The 20,518-nt window shown below is 43.3% G+C and overlaps 1 protein-coding gene across 1 annotated transcript in view; it reads right to left on the bottom strand.

Moving 5' to 3' along the window:
• The window catches only part of LOC138651656 (protein kinase C and casein kinase substrate in neurons protein 1-like), a 44,409-nt gene that overhangs the window by 10,762 nt on the left and 13,129 nt on the right, over window positions 1-20,518 (bottom strand). The window contains exon 2 of the mRNA XM_069742020.1: window positions 342-489. Coding sequence (XP_069598121.1) covers window positions 342-401 — 60 coding nt within the window. The 5' untranslated portion in view covers window positions 402-489. The remainder of the gene's footprint in view (window positions 1-341; window positions 490-20,518) is intronic.

Below are 20,518 nucleotides of genomic sequence, written 5' to 3'. Positions count from 1 at the left end.
ATGTAAAAAATAAAAACAGTTTCAATTATTTTTTAATAATAATTCAAATGATCCCCATTTTCCCAAAGCTAAGATGTATGTACCCCAAAATGATCCGACAAAAAAAAAAAAACAAGCCCTGATACAACTGTTACCGACTGAAAATTAAAACAGATTTGCTTTTAATATATGGCGACATAAAAAATAAATAAATACATTTATTTTAAGTAGTAAAATAAAAATTAATTATGTAAATTTTGTATTGCCAGGACAGGACTGACACCTGTAGAATTTAGAGTTTATTTTTTACAGTAAAATTAATATTACAAAAAAAAACAACAAAAAGAAAAGTTTCATCTTACCATCCAGAAGCTGTCGCTGGTTGGTTCCTCAACCGCGACTTCACTGTAGATCACCGACATGATTGCGTTCTCTTATTATTTGCTTTAAGGTCTCTGCCTTCAGGAATATTGCATCACTTAAAATCGGAGGCGCTACACTTCGTTCTACCTGTGAAAAATAATCGAATGATCAGTCCTACCCCTAAAAATAAAGAAGGGCACCGGAGACCACCGAGCATCTAGACTTCAGAGCAAACCCGACCGAAAAGTGAGAAGTTTAGAAAAGTTCCAGTGTTTTGGGTGTTCCTGGGCTGGGGCTTAAAGGGGTTGTCCATGTTTGAGGGACTTTTTTTTTTTTGCTTAAATGTACGTATTTGGGGCTAGGAATCATAAACAAATGGCCCCGTTTGACTTTTACAAACTCTGTTTCTCTGTACTTTCACCTTTGATGTCGTTATAAAACAGCTATTGAGGAGCTCAGAAAAAAGAAGAGAGAGAATAAATACAAAGTCTCTTGCCAGACTGTCAAGAATGAGCTTACTGATGAATTCTCAGTTAACTCATTCTGCAGCCAGCAATAGACAATGCTGTACAGAGGCTCGAGAAGGCAAACGGTGCAAAATGTTTAATGAAACCGATTTACAAAATTATTTTTTTTTTGCCAAAAAAAAACTTGGCATTTAAGTAAGAAAAGAGAATAGTCCCTGAAGATGTCCTCATTTTGACTATTAAAATGTTGCAGTAAGTGGAAACCATTACGCTGGGTAACCAATGGTTCCACATGGTCACAATGGAAGTTTTATAACAAATACTTTAGAAATAGGTAAACATTTGTAAATACTAGGTGAAGTACAGGTCCAGGGGGGCTTGTGATTATTATTGCAGAACACTGCAATGCAGGCTACTCTGGAGTCATGTGCTTACACACACACACACACACCTTCCCCAGATGCTGCCAATCACAGCTTGGGAACTGATATAACAGTCTGTGATTGGCTGCATCTGGGAGGGAGAGGTAAAGTACACGCCCCCCAAAGAAGACTGAAAAAACGCCCAGTTGCACTACAAGCAGAGATTTCACATACTGCCCTCCAGAAGATACAAATGTGAATATCTCTGTAATGGAACAATGTAGAGCAAAACGGAAAAAAGCGTCAGAATCGGGGGAGATCAAGGATTTTTACAAGGTATTTAACTCTATTTTCTTGAGCAAGCGACAAGTCCTTTTTAAATGTTATGCAGACATAAAGAGGCCAAAAATACTCAGTGATGGCATCTGTTTGGTAAACTACCAAATGATTTGATATTTATGCTAAGAGTTGTAGTTTCATAAGAGTTGGACACGAGCCACAGGTTGGAGATCAGTGCCATGGAGGGAAGAAGGATTTGACATTGCACAAGGCTTATACTGTAAATTTCCAGTCTTTTCAAGCTGTTCACACCATTTAGCACACAATCTGCACTTTGTTTTCCAGCACAATATTTACAGGCATTCTTTGTTTCAATAAGTAATTAAATCTCTTACTCTCCCTGGAGGAAAACTGCACCAACATTATCATCCACCTCCTGCTATACAACTATACAATTAGGTTGAATTATATACAAGTAACATACACAATATCACATATCTGATGTCTTAGAACTGAAAAGTCTGGTGTACTAACTTTGATAATCCATGTCAGAATCCTTTTTGAAAGTTTAACCTCAATTAGTGTTTCTCCACTCTGCTGATGTTTGCCCAATCTTCTCACCTTTCTTACTTACAGCCTCAGTGTTCCTCCTACCTGCAGAGATCTCACACTGCTCCATACAAGCCGCAGCTAGCAATCAGGCTAGATGTATGGGCGGGCAGAGATTGAATACACTTATGAACTCGCTCACTCTTGAGTTGAACTCATGAAATGTTCATTTTAATATCAGAGTTATAGAAGCAATCTGACAGATTGTCAAAGAAAGTACACTGGCCTTATCAGGTGCAAGAGATCTATTTAATATTGTATGTAGTTTACACAGAGCTGCAAATCATCTGCAAAGACAGAGTTAAAGGGGATGTCCAGAGAAAAATAAGCCATGTATATCCAAGATGTACCCCAACTTCAGATATCAGTCCAGGTCCTGGGCCACTTTTGCCCCTCTATTTGACCCATGACAGTGTTTCCTGTGTTGTGATATCATCAGTGCAGTATGTGAAGGGGGCTGTCTGAGCAGCTCACTTCGAAAGCTATGACAGATGTTTTGTGGTACCAGCCCATTTTGTTGAAGAGAAAATTTGTCATCTTTATTTCCAGGGGGCATAACTTTAGAATGGAGGGGTATAGAAGCTAGAGAATAGCTGCTGCAATTGGAGCTAGCTCTGATTTCAGCATTTTAAGTGGCTGCAGTAAATTGTGACAGTGGCATTTAAAGAGAATATTTCACTGGATTTTTTTCATTGAAACTGACTACCACCTCAAATTGTCACCTTTTCACTGATTCTGGAACAGTTTGTCTTTTTCTTCTCCGCTCCTCCGTTCTAAAGTTATGCCCCCATGAAGTCATCCCTTCAAATCAAATGGACAAACAGCACAGGACTTCTCTGTGAGCGTTTGCTTCTTTGACTCTAGCCAATCAAAACATGGCCACACCCACAGAGACACACCCAGTTGATTGAAGGAAAAATGTGCTGCTTGTTTCTGGGGGCATAACTTTGGAACGGAGAGGCACAGAAAAAAAAGGAAAACGGTTCCAGAATCAATGGATCAGCGGCAACTGGAATAGCCACCCAGTTTAACTTAAAAGAACCCCTTTAAAGGGGTGGTCCAATGATACATGGGAGATCTGACTGTTAAGACCTAGCCATTCTCCTCTAGGTGCTGTGTTCCCAATTCTACTCTCCGATAGCAGCATGGTCAGCCCATCGTTGTTTAGTGATTGATGAGAGTCACAACAGTTGCGCCACCAGTGATCAATAGAATATCCCAGCGTTATGCAGTTAGTGTCCGCCCTGAAACAACCCCTATCACTAGATTAATATACGTGGTCTAAAACCCAGCTCTGAAGAATAATACCGACTCGGACCAATCCCAGCAGCTTCTTCTCAAGTGGTTTTCTAAGTCTGCAATGTGTGACAGGTTGTGGAAAGTGGATCCTACAAGTATCCATTCTTCTAAAACCACCCGAAATTCCTCTGTCACAGGAGAAGGCGTTGGATGAATTTCCTACATTTAATAAAGACAAATATTTCTCTCTGGAATTTCACCAATCGGGATTATACGACATAAAACCCTGGACAGAAATACTGCATACTACATTAATTTAAATCCAGCTCGTCCAGTATGGATGTTGTGTCTCAGAGTTTTTACAGAGTTTTTGAAGCAGAAACTCTCCAAATCCACCTCAAAAACTTGGAGTTTCCACTCAGTTTCTGCTCCAAAAACTCAGCAAAAAAAACTTGGTGCGTACACAATTTAAGGATATGTTCACACCACATCTTTTCCAGGAGGATACCTCTGGGAATCCGCCTGAAAAATGCACGCAATAATCATTAAAAAGAAGGAACATATCAAATCAATGTCACTTCAGTTACAAGTCCATTCTTCTGGCATCTTCTGCTTGGAAGCCACTACTATTATAGCCCTAAGAATATATTCACACTAAGCATTTTTCCCACGCAGTAAATAAATGAGATTTCTAAAATCTCATTTTAATGGTGCGTTTTTTTACCCCTTTTGTTTTTGATATACATATAACATATATACTTTTTTAAAACTTTTTTAAAGTACCCCAGAATTCCGATATTAGCCCAGGACAGCGCTCACTTATCTTCATCAATACTGCAGACTTATAGCATAGATTGTAGGTTATAATCCATGAAGACTGGAATACCCCTTTAAATGATAACTTTCCGGCTGCAGCCACCACTAGAGGGAGCCTGTGAGATAGCTGCATACATGGGAGTATGCAGTGAGCTCGTGAGCTCCCTCTAGTGGTGACTGCCAACAGAAAATTTTAATTATTTTATGCTATAATTATGCAGGAAATTTGGAACTTTGTATCAGAAAAACTAATCTCCAAAGATTGAATTGTTATATTGAGAAATTAAGCAGCATCAAATGCACAAAAGGTGTAAAAGTAAAAGTTTAGCATCTTACAAATCACTGGAACCTGACAACGAAGTCAGTTAGTCCTTACACAGATATTAGCATATGAAACAATGTGTTATCTGTGGATGCTTATTTATCTGACAATATTCGGGTCTATGAAAAGTTGGGTGGCAGCCCGTACAGGAACTGTCATGGCTGCTATTATTGTATGTCCCCCAGCATCTGTGGGAGGCTGAATATTGGGACTTCAGTAAGAAGTGACCTCTTGTAAGTGCAGGAAATGTGCAGACGAGTGATCAGCATGAGAGCCGCTGCGGGAACAGAGGGCAGATTGTCCACATGCACCAGATCTATCCGAGCACATGATCCCAGCGCCACATCCCGAGGATGGCCTCAATTTCCCCCTGAAAGGACCGGCCAGATATTACATAGATTAAAGCCTGAAACAAATACATATGTTCCACATGCACGTATGTGATGTCTGATAGAGTCACATCTGCTGTCCGGGTCCAAGGCCGGGAAATTATCAATGAAAACAGTCTAGAAAATGAGGACAAGTCTATTCATCCATCTATTCTATGTATCTATCAGATATCTATCCATGTAGTTATTTATCCATCCCTCCATCTATGTGTCCATCCATTCATCTCTACATATATCTATTCATCCATTTCTCTACCTAGCTCCATCCATCTATTATCTATCATCTATATATTACTTATATGTTATCTATCTATTATCTATCATCCATCTATTATTTATTACCTATCTATTATCTATTTATAATCTATCATCTATCATCATCTATTATCTATCTATCTATCTATCTATCTATCTATCTATCTATTATCCATCTATCTATCATCTATCTATTTATCTATCTATTATTTATCTATTATCTATCATCTATTATTTATTATCTATCTAATCTATTTATAATCTCTCATCTATATATCTATTATCTATCTATCTATCTATCTATTATCTATATATCTATTATCTATCTATGTATCTATCATCCATCTATTTATCTATCTATTATCTATCTATTATTTATCTATTATCTATCTATTTTCTATCTTCTATCTATCTATGATCTATCTATCTATTATCTATCTATTATCTATCTATCAATCATCTATCTATCTATCATCTATCTATCTATCTATCTATCTATCTATTATCTATCTATCTATCTATCTATCTATTATCCATCTATCTATTATCTGTCTATTATTTATCTCTCCGTCCATCCATTTCTCTCTGACAGTTGCCGCTGTAACTTGTACACAGTATGTCAGCCCTTTGCACTTTTGGGAAGTTGCACACCCCGGCTCTACTTTTCATTGGTCACGACTAGAGGCTCATGAATCGTGGATCTGGGACCGTTTCCAGCCTGGAGTGGCAGATTCCTGGAGCAGATCTCCTGGCTGTGTGGAGCACTCCCCACCTCCCCATACAGCACATTCAGTCGTGTCACTGCAGCAATGTGTTGTATGTTGGCAGGTACAGCGCTGGCTGCTTACGTATTTTCCATGCAGAACTAATAGTCATAAAGTTTGGGCTCTGCAACTAATTGCCTTGGCAGATATCTGAGCTATGACCTGTTCTGCCGGATTCCAGGCCGAGCATCTGATGTTGGCCCCTCGGTCCCGGCTATGTAAGCTGCTCGCAGACACTGTGTGGAGACAGGCATGTGGTCACTCCATGGTGGCTGCAGCTCTTTCCACCGCACCCATTACTCCAACAGTTGCAAAAAATTAGTAATTGAATCATGTAATCTCCATAGAGAGGCAAGAGAGTGAAATCACTGTACACTGGATCAATAGTAATGAACCTTCTGGTGGTAATGAAAGGGGAACATGGGCAGGTCAGACAAGGGCAGGCACATCCATCCTATATACCTCTACCATCAGGCCTGACCTGTCTATATACCTCTACCATCAGGCCTGACCTGCCTATATACCTCTACCATTGGGCCTGACCTGCCTATATAACTCTACCATCAGGCCTGACCTGTCTATATACCTCTACCATCAGGCCTGACCTGCCTATATACCTCTACCATCAGGCCTGACCTGTCTATATACCTCTACCATCAGGCCTGACCTGCCTATATAACTCTACCATCAGGCCTGACCTGTCTATATACCTCTACCATTGGGCCTGACCTGTCTATATACCTCTACCATCAGGCCTGACCTGTCTATATACCTCTACCATCAGGCCTGACCTGTCTATATACCTCTACCATCAGGCCTGACCTGTCTATATACCTCTACCATCAGGCCTGACCTGCCTATATAACTCTACCATCAGGCCTGACCTGTCTATATACCTCTACCATCAGGCCTGACCTGCCTATATACCTCTACCATCAGGCCTGACCTGTCTATATACCTCTACCATTGGGCCTGACCTGTCTATATACCTCTACCATCAGGCCTGACCTGCCTATATAACTCTACCATCAGGCCTGACCTGTCTATATACCTCTACCATCAGGCCTGACCTGCCTATATACCTCTACCATCGGGCCTGACCTGTCTATATACCTCTACCATCGGGCCTGACCTGCCTATATACCTCTACCATCGGGCCTGACCTGCCTATATACCTCTACCATTGGGCCTGACCTGTCTATATACCTCTACCATCGGACCTGACCTGTCTATATACCTCTACCATCGGGCCTGACCTGTCTATATACCTCTACCATCAGGCCTGACCTGCCTATATAACTCTACCATCAGGCCTGACCTGTCTATATACCTCTACCATCAGGCCTGACCTGCCTATATACCTCTACCATCAGGCCTGACCTGCCTATATAACTCTACCATCGGGCCTGACCTGTCTATATACCTCTACCATCAGGCCTGACCTGCCTATATAACTCTACCATCAGGCCTGACCTGTCTATATACCTCTACCATCGGGCCTGACCTGCCTATAGATGCCTCTACCATCAGGCCTGACCTGTCTATATACCTCTACCATCGGGCCTGACCTGTCTATATACCTCTACCATCGGGCCTGACCTGTCTATATACCTCTACCATCGGGCCTGACCTGCCTATATACCTCTACCATCGGGCCTGACCTGCCTATATACCTCTACCATCGGGCCTGACCTGTCTATATACCTCTACCATCGGGCCTGACCTGTCTACGTATATACCTCTACCATCGGGCCTGACCTGCCTATAGATGCCTCTACCATCGAGGCTAGAGCACTAGAAGCCTCCATTGGTGTCTACGTCTGATCCACAAACACATTCCCACCATCTCTGTGCAGGATGCTGAATGTCGGCTGGTGGACATCATATGACCTGCAGGCTTTAACACAATTGCATTTTCTTCAGAGATGACTTATGTTCTACCACCTGGTGATAGGATGGACAAAATGGGTGGAAACATTTTTAATGTCAAAATGTGCATTTCTAGTTTGGAGGAGGAGAAATATTGTTGCAGAATAGTGTATCTTTAAGCTGAAAATCACGTTAATAATTGGGTTCCATTAAAAATGTTGCACCAGTTGACTCTTATAGCTTCCAAAATGAGGTAACTGAGAATCTGTCAGTGAGCTCATCCCTACTATCCAATAGGAAAGTTTGTAACTCTTATCTTTTTGTTTTTTAGCGGATTTATGACCACAGACCACATCAAAGTTGAATGTTATGGGGAGGAAAGAAGCTGTAAAAGCCAAACTATTTAATGCAATCTAACTGCAAAAACTATTTGGGTCAAAAATACATGCATATACGGTAAGTAAAAAAAAAATAATATCCCCCGAAGTGGACAACCCATTTAATAATTCTTTTAAAGGGGTGTTTGGACTCCCTCATGTACTAGAACCTGGATGCTCCTGCTATCTCTTCACCCTCTGTAAGCTTACACCCCTGAATTACTATGAAAAATCAGAAGTTAAAATTACTAAGAAAAGGAATGAAGAGTCTTAAAAGGAGAAGTGCTGGAACATTTCCTCTATAACTAGGTTAATCTTTACTCCGCGGGAATTCGTGGAATGTAGCGCTGGTGTCTGTGGACAAGGTCGCGCCAATGACACGGAGCTTGCAATGGGTTTCCAGGCTGGCAGCTCGTAAACATCTGTACACTCAGGTATGGAAGAATATAGAAGATTGGAGATGAGCAACGGGCATAAAATAAGGACATGGGATAATGATGGAGTAGAATAACGCGCTATAGTGGAATAACGCACACAGTAATATCACTATAGTGGAATAACGCACACAGGGTATCGCTATTGTGGAATAACGCACACAGGGATATCACTATAGTGGAATAACGCACACAGGGATATCACTATAGTGAAATAACGCACACAGGGTATCGCTATTGTGGAATAACTCACATAGGGATATCGCTACAGTGGAATAAATGCACACAGGGATATCGCTATAGTGGAATAACGCACATAGGGTATCGCTATTGTGGAATAACGCACACAGGGTATTGCTATTGTGGAATAACGCACACAGGGATATCGCTATAGTGGAATAACGCACACAGTGATATCAATATAGCTGAATAACGCACACAGGGCTATCGCTATTGTGGAATAACGCACACAGGGATATCACTATAGTGGAATAATGCAGTGATATCGCTATAGAGGAATAACGCACACAGTGATATAGCTATAGAGGAATAACGCACACAGGCATATCGCTATAGTGGAATAACACACACAGCGATATCGCTATAGAGGAATAATGCACACAGGTATATCGCTGTAGAGGAATAACGCACACAGCGATATCACTATAGCAGAATAACGCACACAGTGATATTCATATAGAGGAATAACGCACACAGCGATATCACTATAGTGGAATAACGCACACAGCGATATCGCTATAGAGGAATAACGCACACAGCGATATCGCTATAGAGGAATAACGCACACAGCGATATCGCTATAGCAGAATAACGCACACAGTGATATTCATATAGAGGAATAACGCACACAGCGATATCGCTATAGCAGAATAACGCACACAGTGATATTCATATAGAGGAATAATGCACACAGCGATATCGCTATAGTGGAATAACGCACACAGCGATATCGCTATAGAGGAATAACGCACATAGGTATATCGCTGTAGAGGAATAACGCACACAGCGATATCGCTATAGCAGAATAACGCACACAGTGATATTCATATAAAGGAATAACGCACACAGCGATATCGCTATAGTGGAATAACGCACACAGCGATATCGCTATAGAGGAATAACGCACACAGGTATATCGCTGTAGAGGAATAACGCACACAGCGATATCGCTATAGCAGAATAACGCACACAGTGATATTCATATAAAGGAATAACGCACACAGCGATATCGCTATAGTGGAATAACGCACACAGCGATATCGCTATAGAGGAATAACGCACACAGGTATATCGCTGTAGAGGAATAACGTACACAGCGATATCGCTATAGCAGAATAACGCACACAGTGATATTCATATAGAGGAATAACGCACACAGTGATATCGGTATAGTGGAATAACACACACAGGGATATCAATATAGAGGAATAAAGCACACAGTGATGTCACAGTACATGGTAAACGCACAGAGTGATGTAACAGTACCTGGAGAATGCACATAGTGAAGTCAGTGTACACAGGTAATGCACACAGTGATGTAACAGTAGCTGAAGAATACACACAGTGATGTCACAGTACAGTGGTAGTGAACACTGTGATAGCACTGTGTGCATTCTCCCTCTACTGTGACATTTCCCGATGCATTACAGAGCTATATGGGGCATATGTATTGGGCTGATGTCTCATACACCAGTCATAAACCTATCAATATTTTACCTCTTACATTTGACACATATCGGAATTCCTGAAAGCCAGCCTGCTACACTTTTCTTTGTTTGTGTGTTCAAAGGGTCCTTCTACCTGCAGCTCCAGGGGGCGGCCATGGGAGCGGCCTTTGCGCCCTCCTATGCCTGTCTCTTCCTGGGGCTGTGGGCGAGGGACCTCCTCCTGTTGGGCGAACAGGCGTCAATGGATCGCGGCCCTCTATGGACTCGGTACATTGACGATATCTTCTTCGTCTGGCAGGGCACATCCACCGACCTTGTGCAATTCCTTTCTACCTTGAACAACAACGACCTTAACATCCACCTCACGTCTGTATGGAGTGAGAATACAATAGACTTTTCGGATGTGACCATTTCAAAAGATTCTACTGGTATGGTGCAGACGGATATATATAGGAAAACGACAGCTACTAACACATTACTCCATGCCTCGCCAAGTCATCCTGATCATATGATTAGGTCTATTCCAGTTGGGTGATTCCTCCATTTATGTCGCATATGCTCTACTGAGAAGGATTTTGAGAGGAAGGCGGAGGAATTGAGGATGCGTTTCTTGGCACGTGGATATAGTGGAAGGGTAATAAAAAGAGCATATCTTAGGGCCAAATATGCCTTTCGCCAGGACTTACTCTATAGGGATAGACCTGAGTCGAGATACAATGGTGATGGCAAAGTGAGATTCATTACATCATTTCATTCCCAATCCAGTAGAGTAAGAGCGGCATTAGAAAAGGCATGGCCTATCCTTAGAGTGGATCCCGTAATTAGTACATTTCTCCCGGACAGACTGTCTATCACCTTTAGACGCGCCAAGAACTAAAGAGACCATCTTACCCGGAGTCATTATACTGGACCCCATTTGACTACATTCCTGGACGATTTTCCTGTTAGGGGTGGTTGTGCTCTGTGTGGTCGATGTATTGCCTGTTCCAACATTGACCGTTGTGTTTCCTTCTCTGACTCTAGTGGCACTAAATCTTTTGAGATAAAACATATCACATGTTCTACTAGATATGTCATTTATCATGCTACGTGCCCATATGGACTGACATATCTTGGCTTTACAACACGCCAACTAAAGGTCCGCATTAGGGAACACGTGTTGGGGATTCAGGCGGCCGCTATTCACACGGACACTTCCACCCTTAAAACGATATCGCGTCACTTCAAGACGTTCCATGCATGTGAAGGCTCATTGTTGAGGGTACGTGGCATCGATGCCCTCCACAATATTAGAGGGGGCCAATTGGCCAAGCCTCTGGACAGGTTGGAGACGCGCTGGATTTGGACTCTACGGACCATTCAGCCTTACGGCCTGAACGAGAACCTTTCCTTTGTCCCATTTTTGTGATCGCCCCTTGTGAACGATACCAAGTGGATAGACTATAGTCTGCTTTGTGGATTCTTGTTTCATTTACATTTATGCTTTGTATGTCTCCAATCCAATATTGATGCTTTATATGTAGGAGAGAATTATTGTATAGTTATATAACCCTACTATGACATGAAATAATAATATGGTATGATTGCTTGGCAATATAGATCGCTCTGCAACAATGATTGTTCGGTGTATGGTTGGCGATTTATAATAATTTTTTATGTAGTTAATGAGTCCTCAATGTATGGGGGTGCATTTTTCCATTCACTCCTTTTTGCTGCTCATAATGTGCAGGCACCTTAGACATCTATCTATGTATTTATATCCAATGATTGGCTGCAGATATGGTTATACACTAACTTGGAATCTGGTTTCCCTTTTTTTATGACCACAACCAACATGGCCGTGCTCTCTTATCCCTTCTGCTGCACATGCGCTGCCTCGTCACCTTCTCACTCTGACGGCTTCCGCTCCCGCAGTGTACTTGGCGTTTGATCACGTAGGGACCCACATTCTTCTATGCTGGCTGACCGAGCGGTGAGTGCTATAGTCGGCGAATCTGTTTCTATGGCGACGCTGCCCCACTTCCTGTTGCCGTCACTATAAATATCTGCGCTCATAGAACATAGACACGCCCCGAGAAAGGAATCTCTCTGAAACGCGCGTCGGGGTGGGTTGGTGAGGCTTGGAATCTCGGATTTTTGGTATGTTCACCTCCAATTTTCTACTATTGATTGTATAGTGATATTAGGTCGGTGCATGTAATATGTGTACGCTCTATTTGATAGATATGGTGCTTACTGACCTATTCTGATCTATGTTACTATTGGTGGTGTTGCTTATTACACACCATACAATGCCAAATCCTCATGCCGGTTACCGGCCCCTGTCTATATGCTGCTTTATTGTCATGATAAACTCCCGCTATGCTTTTATCTGTTTATTACTAAATAAAGATTCTTTCTACCTATTTAACTGGACTGAACTGCCTTCGCCCATTTAGTTTGTTTCTCATTGAATTATGCATTATTAGTCCTGCACATGTCCATGTATGCACTTTGGGCACCATTTATTCAGAAATCGTGTTTGATTTGTCAGTAACTTATCTATTTCCCAATTTGCTTATTATGTTTTCCATTTATCTATTTCATACATAGGCAGAGATTTGGGCCAATTTCTGACTACATCAATATTGATTGATCGTCCTAAATGCCCGATGCAGCACACATGTCTCAAATTATGGGAGTGACACGACAACCCTGGGGCTTTCTGGAAGGAATATACTGTATATATTAACTTACTCAGGCTTGGAGAGATATTTATGGATCCCATTATAAATAAATCTGGCACCTTGTTAGGGAGCCGGCGTCCGTTGCTGTAATAATCATTGCACGTGGAAGTAAACCGGTGACGGCAGACGCTGCCATTAGTATACAGAGTCTATACATCGTCTAAATAGGATCTCTGAATACACGTAAGGCCTGACGTTATTTCACTCATCTACACTAATAGTAACTTTTGAGAAAATGTACAAAAATACAATTATTAGGAGTGAATGCTTTGTTATCATCGGTATGACATCTTGTACAGCGAGACCTCTTCACAAATACCACCTCTATGAGAAGACCACCTCTATATCCAGACCAGATAATGAAATTCCCTGTAACAGATTTGGGGTTCCACTCTATATTAGGTACATTGACATTCTTCTTTGGGCACCTCTATTTTGAACACAGTAAGCGGTCAATTAATATTCGACGGAGACACAGAATATCATATCCCACAACTATGCAGCACCTTACAAAGTAATTTTCCTCACATTGAAGCCTCTAGATTGTCCTTTCATTGCCCCCATAAAGTATGATGCCAACCATATTATCCCCCTGAGACACAGTATGATACCTCCACAGTGAATTCCTCCACACACACAGTATGAGGAGTTTACTGTACCCTTTACCCCTGGCAAAGTATGGTGACCCCAACACAGTAGGATTCCCCAACTGTGATCACCACACAGCCCTCAACACAGTATAATGGCCCCCACACCCCTGCATTCAGTATGATGGCCCCAAATAACTATCCACAATGTATAATGGCCCGCACTAGCCCTCCAAACAGTATAATGACCCCACCCATCCCTGCAAACAGCATACTGGCCCCTACACAGCATGATGGACCCCACAAAAACCTTCACACTGTATAATTGCTTGCATACAGTATAATGGGCCTCACATATTCCTCCATACAGTATAACGGGCCCCAGACAGTCCTTCATACAGTATAATGAGCCCCACATATTTCTCCATACAGTATAATGGTCCCCAGACAGTCCACCATACAGTATAATGGGCCCCACATATTCCTCCATTCAGTATAATGAGCCTCACCTATTCCTTCATACAGTATAATGGGCCCCACATATTCCTCCATATAGTATAGTGGGACCCACATACTCCTCCATACAGTATAATGGAACTCATATATTCCCTCATACAGTATAATGGGCCCCAGACAATCCTCCATACAGTATAATGGACCCCACATAGTCCTCCATACATTATTATGGGCCACATATAGTTGTACATTCATTATTATGGACTCCACATCAAAAATAAATACTCACCTCTCCCCATTCCCCACTGCTCCGGTCACTGCAGCACATCTTCTGACCCTCTCCACTGCTCGGCACGGAAGGCTCACTGTAGTGACATAATCGCACCCTTTGCACTGAGACATCACAGAGCTCAGACGCAGAGGGGGAACTTGCACACAATTATTGAAGGCATTTGGCTGGTGTGACATCTGTGACCTGCCCTTCCTATCACTGCTTCTCTCTGCAGGTGGCGCCACACTCTTGTTGCGTAAAACAATTGAAGTTCTGTGTCCTTTAGGACATTTAATTCCGTCCGTGTTTGAGATTCTAAAGTGTTAACTTTTGTCAGTGTTTGCTTCCTCCTGTTTGGCTAGCAAGCTATTTAAGCTCCTAAAAGCCTGCTGTCCACTGCCAGTTATAATTTGACTAGCTCCAGTGAACATCTTAGTATCCTGGTTTTGCTTCCCAGTTGACATTCCTGATTTTTGACCACTCTCCTGCCTTATGAAATTGTCCCTGCACTGACCTCCTGGTAATGACTCGGCTACCAGAGCATTTTTTCTTTCCAGCTCGCACCACCAAAAAGAACCTAACTCCCCTGCCTAGAGGTCTCTGTGTAAGTCCAGATCTCTGTATAGGGGTTAAAGGCTGAAGGACAGGGCATCTGTCACGGAGCAAGGTTTAGGGAGACTGTTGTGAATTCTGTGGCAGAGCTCCCTCCTGTGGTCACAAGTGGTACTTCGGCTGATTCTCTCTGTGAGCTTCCGTTGGTGGAGGAAAGTGGTACTGCGGCTTCTGAGTTTCCTTCCTCAGGTGATGTGGTGAAGTCGTTAGGTGCTGCTCTATTTAACTCCACCTAGTGCTTTGATCCTGGCCTCCAGTCAATGTTCTAGTATTGGACCTGCTTCCTCCTGGATCGTTCCTGTGGCCTGCTGCTCTGCATAGCTAAGTTCCGCTTTGCTATTTTGTTTGCTGTTTTTTTTGTCCAGCTTGTCCATTTGTTTTTTCCTGCTTGCTGGAAGCTCTGGGACGCAGAGGGTGTACCTCCGTGCCGTTAGTTCGGTACGGAGGGTCTTTTTGCCCCCTTTGCGTGGGTTTTGTAGGGTTTTGTGTTGACCGCAAAGTTACCTTTCCTATCCTCGCTCTGTTCAGAAAGTCGGGCCTCACTTTGCTAAATCTAATTCATCTCTACGTTTGTCTTTTCATCTTAACTCACAGTCATTATATGTGGGGGCTGCCTTTTCCTTTGGGGTATTTCTCTGAGGCAAGGTAGGCTTATTTTCTATCTTCAGGCTAGCTAGTTTCTCAGGCTGTGCCGAGTTGCATAGGGAGCGTTAGGCGCAATCCACGGCTGCCTCTAGTGTGGTTGCAGAGGATTAGGGATTGCGGTCAGCAGAGTTCCCATGTCTCAGAGCTCGTTCTATGTTTTTGGGTTATTGTCAGGTCATTGTATGTGCTCTGACCTCTATGTCCATTGTGGTACTGAATTACCTTATCATAACAGTACTGGAGGCCCAAAGTACTAATGATCCTCAATAGAGGGAAAAAAGAAGTTCTGACACCATTTTTTTTTCTCTGCACTTTGTTTTGCCTTTTTTTTCCCCTAGACATTTGGGTGGTTCAGGACACAGGTGTAGCGATGGACATTAAAGGTCTGTCTTCATGTGTGGATCAGCTCACGGCAAGAGTACAAAATATTCAAGACTTTGTGGTTCAGAATTCTATGTTAGAACCGAGAATTCCTATTCCTGATTTGTTTTTTGGAGATAGAACTAAATTTCTGAGTTTCAAAAATAATTGTAAACTATTTCTGGCTTTGAAACCTCGCTCCTCTGGTGACCCAGTTCAACAAGTTAGGATCATTATTTCTTTTTTACATGGCGACCCTCAGGACTGGGCATTTTCTCTTGCGTCAGGAGATCCTGCATTAAGTAATATCGATGCGTTTTTCCTGGCGCTCGGATTGCTGTACGATGAACCTAATTCAATGGATCAGGCAGAGAAAAATTTGCTGGCTGTGTGTCAGGGTCAGGATGAGATAGAGGTATATTGTCAGAAATTTAGAAAGTGGTCCGTACTCACTCAATGGAATGAAGGTGCGCTCGCAGCTATTTTCAGAAAGGGTCTCTCTGAAGCCCTTAAGGATGTCACGGTGGGATTTCCTATGCCTGCTGGTCTGAATGAGTCTATGTCTTTGGCCATTCAGATCGGTCGACGCTTGCGTGAGCGTAAATCTGTGCACCATTTGGCGGTATTACCTGAGCTTAAACCTGAGCCTATGCAGTGCGATAGGACTTTGACCAGAGTTGAACGGCAAGAACACAGACGTCTGAATGGGCTGTGTTTCTACTGTGGTGATTCCACTCATGCTATCTCTGATTGTCCTAAGCGCACTAAGCGGTTCGCTAGGTCTGCCACCATTGGTACGGTACAGTCAATAATAATAATAATAATTTTTATTTATATAGCGCCAACATATTCCGCAGCGCTTTACAAATTATATGTCCGTTACCTTGATCTGCTCTTTGTCATCGTATTCTGTCATGGCATTTGTGGATTCAGGCGCTGCCCTGAATTTGATGGACTTGGAGTATGCTAGGCGTTGTGGGTTTTTCTTGGAGCCCTTGCAGTGTCCTATTCCATTGAGAGGAATAGATGCTACGCCTTTGGCCAAGAATAAGCCTCAGTACTGGACCCAGCTGACCATGTGCATGGCTCCTGCACATCAGGAGGTTATTCGCTTTCTGGTGTTGCATAATCTGCATGATGTGGTCGTGTTGGGGTTGCCATGGCTACAAGTCCATAATCCAGTATTAGATTGGAAATCCATGTCTGTGTCCAGCTGGGGTTGTCAGGGGGTACATGGTGATGTCCCATTTCTGACTATTTCGTCATCCACCCCTTCTGAGGTTCCAGAGTTCTTGTCTGATTACCGAGATGTATTTGATGAGCCCAAGTCCGATACCCTACCTCCGCATAGGGATTGTGATTGTGCTATCGATTTGATTCCTGGTAGTAAATTCCCAAAAGGTCGACTGTTTAATTTATCTGTGCCTGAGCACGGCGCTATGCGGAGTTATGTGAAGGAGTCCTTGGAGAAGGGGCATATTCGCCTGTCATCGTCGCCATTAGGAACAGGGTTCTTTTTTGTAGCCAAGAAGGATGGTTCGCTGAGACCTTGTATAGATTACCGCCTTCTAAATAAGATCACGGTTAAATTTCAGTACCCCTTGCCATTGTTATCTGATTTGTTTGCTCGGATTAAGGGGGCTAGTTGGTTCACCAAGATAGATCTTCGTGGTGCGTATAATCTTGTGCGTATTAAGCGAGGCGATGAATGGAAAACTGCATTTAATACGCCCGAGGGCCATTTTGAGTATCTAGTAATGCCATTCGGACTTGCCAATGCTCCATCAGTGTTTCAGTCCTTTATGCATGACATCTTCCGAGAGTACCTGGATAAATTCCTGATTGTGTACTTGGATGACATTTTGATCTTCTCGGATGATTGGGAGTCTCATGTGAAGCAGGTCAGAACGGTGTTTCAGGTCCTGCGTGCTAATTCTTTGTTTGTGAAGGGATCAAAGTGTCTCTTTGGTGTTCAGAAGGTTTCATTTTTGGGGTTCATCTTTTCCCCTTCTACTATCGAGATGGACCCTGTTAAGGTCCAAGCCATCCATGATTGGACTCAGCCGACATCTCTGAAAAGTCTGCAAAAGTTCCTGGGCTTTGCTAATTTTTATTGTCGCTTCATCTGCAATTTTTCTAGTATTGCTAAACCATTGACCGATTTGACCAAGAAGGGTGCTGATGGGGTCAATTGGTCTTCTGCTGCTGTGGAAGCTTTTCAAGAGTTGAAGCGTCGTTTTTCTTCTGCCCCTGTGTTGTGTCAACCAGATGTTTCGCTTCCGTTCCAGGTCGAGGTTGATGCTTCTGAGATTGGAGCAGGGGCTGTTTTGTCGCAGAGAAGTTCTGATTGTTCGGTGATGAAACCATGCGCCTTCTTTTCCAGGAAGTTTTCGCCTGCTGAGCGAAATTATGATGTTGGCAATCGAGAGTTGCTGGCCATGAAGTGGGCATTCGAGGAGTGGCGTCATTGGCTTGAAGGAGCTAAGCATCGCGTGGTGGTCTTGACTGATCATAAGAACTTGACTTATCTCGAGTCCGCCAAGCGGTTGAATCCTAGACAGGCTCGTTGGTCGCTGTTTTTTGCCCGTTTTGACTTTGTGATTTCGTACCTTCCGGGCTCTAAAAATGTGAAGGCGGATGCTCTGTCTAGGAGTTTTGTGCCCGACTCTCCGGGTTTATCTGAGCCGGCGGGTATCCTCAAAGAGGGAGTAATTGTGTCTGCCATCTCCCCTGATTTGCGGCGGGTGCTGCAAAAATTTCAGGCTAATAAACCTGATCGTTGCCCAGCGGAGAAACTGTTTGTCCCTGATAGGTGGACAAATAAAGATATCTCTGAGGTTCATTGTTCGGTGTTGGCTGGTCATCCTGGAATCTTTGGTACCAGAGAGTTAGTGGCTAGATCCTTTTGGTGGCCATCTCTGTCACGGGATGTGCGTTCTTTTGTGCAGTCCTGTGGGATTTGTGCTCGGGCTAAGCCCTGCTGTTCTCGTGCCAGTGGGTTGCTTTTGCCCTTGCCGGTCCCGAAGAGGCCTTGGACACATATCTCTATGGATTTTATTTCGGATCTCCCCGTCTCTCAAAAGATGTCAGTCATTTGGGTGGTCTGTGATCGCTTCTCTAAGATGGTCCATTTGGTACCCTTGGTTAAATTACCTTCCTCCTCTGATTTGGTGCCATTGTTCTTCCAGCATGTGGTTCGTTTACATGGCATTCCAGAGAATATCGTTTCTGACAGAGGTTCCCAGTTTGTTTCGAGGTTTTGGCGAGCCTTTTGTGGTAGGATGGGCATTGACTTGTCTTTTTCCTCGGCTTTCCATCCTCAGACTAATGGCCAGACCGAACGAACCAATCAGACCTTGGAAACATATCTGAGATGCTTTGTTTCTGCTGATCAGGATGACTGGGTGTCCTTTTTGCCTTTGGCTGAGTTCGCCCTTAATAATTGGGCCAGCTCGGCTACCTTGTTTTCGCCGTTTTTCTGCAACTCTGGGTTCCATCCTCGTTTCTCTTCAGGGCAGGTTGAGTCTTCGGACTATCCTGGTGTGGATACTGTGGTGGACAGGTTGCAGCAGATTTGGACTCATGTAGTGGACAATTTGACCTTGTCCCAGGAGAAGGCTCAACGTTTCGCTAATCGCAGACGCTGTGTGGGTCCCCGACTTCGTGTTGGGGATTTGGTTTGGTTATCTTCTCGTCATATTCCTATGAAGGTTTCCTCTCCTAAGTTTAAACCTCGTTTCATTGGTCCGTATAGGATTTCTGAGGTTCTTAATCCTGTGTCTTTTCGTCTGACCCTTCCAGATTCTTTTTCCATACATAACGTATTCCATAGGTCATTGTTGCGGAGATACGTGGCACCTATGGTTCCATCTGTTGATCCTCCTGCCCCGGTTTTGGTGGAGGGGGAGTTGGAGTATATTGTGGAGAAGATTTTGGATTCTCGTGTTTCAAGACGGAAACTCCAGTATCTGGTTAAGTGGAAGGGTTATGCTCAGGAAGATAATTCCTGGGTCTTTGCCTCTGATGTCCATGCTCCCGATCTTGTTCGTGCCTTTCATATGGCTCATCCTGGTCGTCCTGGGGGCTCTGGTGAGGGTTCGGTGACCCCTCCTCAAGGGGGGGGGTACTGTTGTGAATTCTGTGGCAGAGCTCCCTCCTGTGGTCACAAGTGGTACTTCGGCTGATTCTCTCTGTGAGCTTCCGTTGGTGGAGGAAAGTGGTACTGCGGCTTCTGAGTTTCCTTCCTCAGGTGATGTGGTGAAGTCGTTAGGTGCTGCTCTATTTAACTCCACCTAGTGCTTTGATCCTGGCCTCCAGTCAATGTTCTAGTATTGGACCTGTTTCCTCCTGGATCGTTCCTGTGGCCTGCTGCTCTGCATAGCTAAGTTCCGCTTTGCTATTTTGTTTGCTGTTTTTTTTTGTCCAGCTTGTCTATTTGTTTTTTCCTGCTTGCTGGAAGCTCTGGGACGCAGAGGGTGTACCTCCGTGCCGTTAGTTCGGTACGGAGGGTCTTTTTGCCCCCTTTGCGTGGTTTTTGTAGGGTTTTGTGTTGACCGCAAAGTTACCTTTCCTATCCTCGCTCTGTTCAGAAAGTCGGGCCTCACTTTGCTAAATCTAATTCATCTCTACGTTTGTCTTTTCATCTTAAC

The sequence above is a fragment of the Ranitomeya imitator genome, chromosome 10, assembly GCF_032444005.1.
Source record: "Ranitomeya imitator isolate aRanImi1 chromosome 10, aRanImi1.pri, whole genome shotgun sequence".
Taxonomy (NCBI): domain Eukaryota; kingdom Metazoa; phylum Chordata; class Amphibia; order Anura; family Dendrobatidae; genus Ranitomeya; species Ranitomeya imitator.
This window is presented reverse-complemented; position numbering and strand designations above follow the sequence as displayed.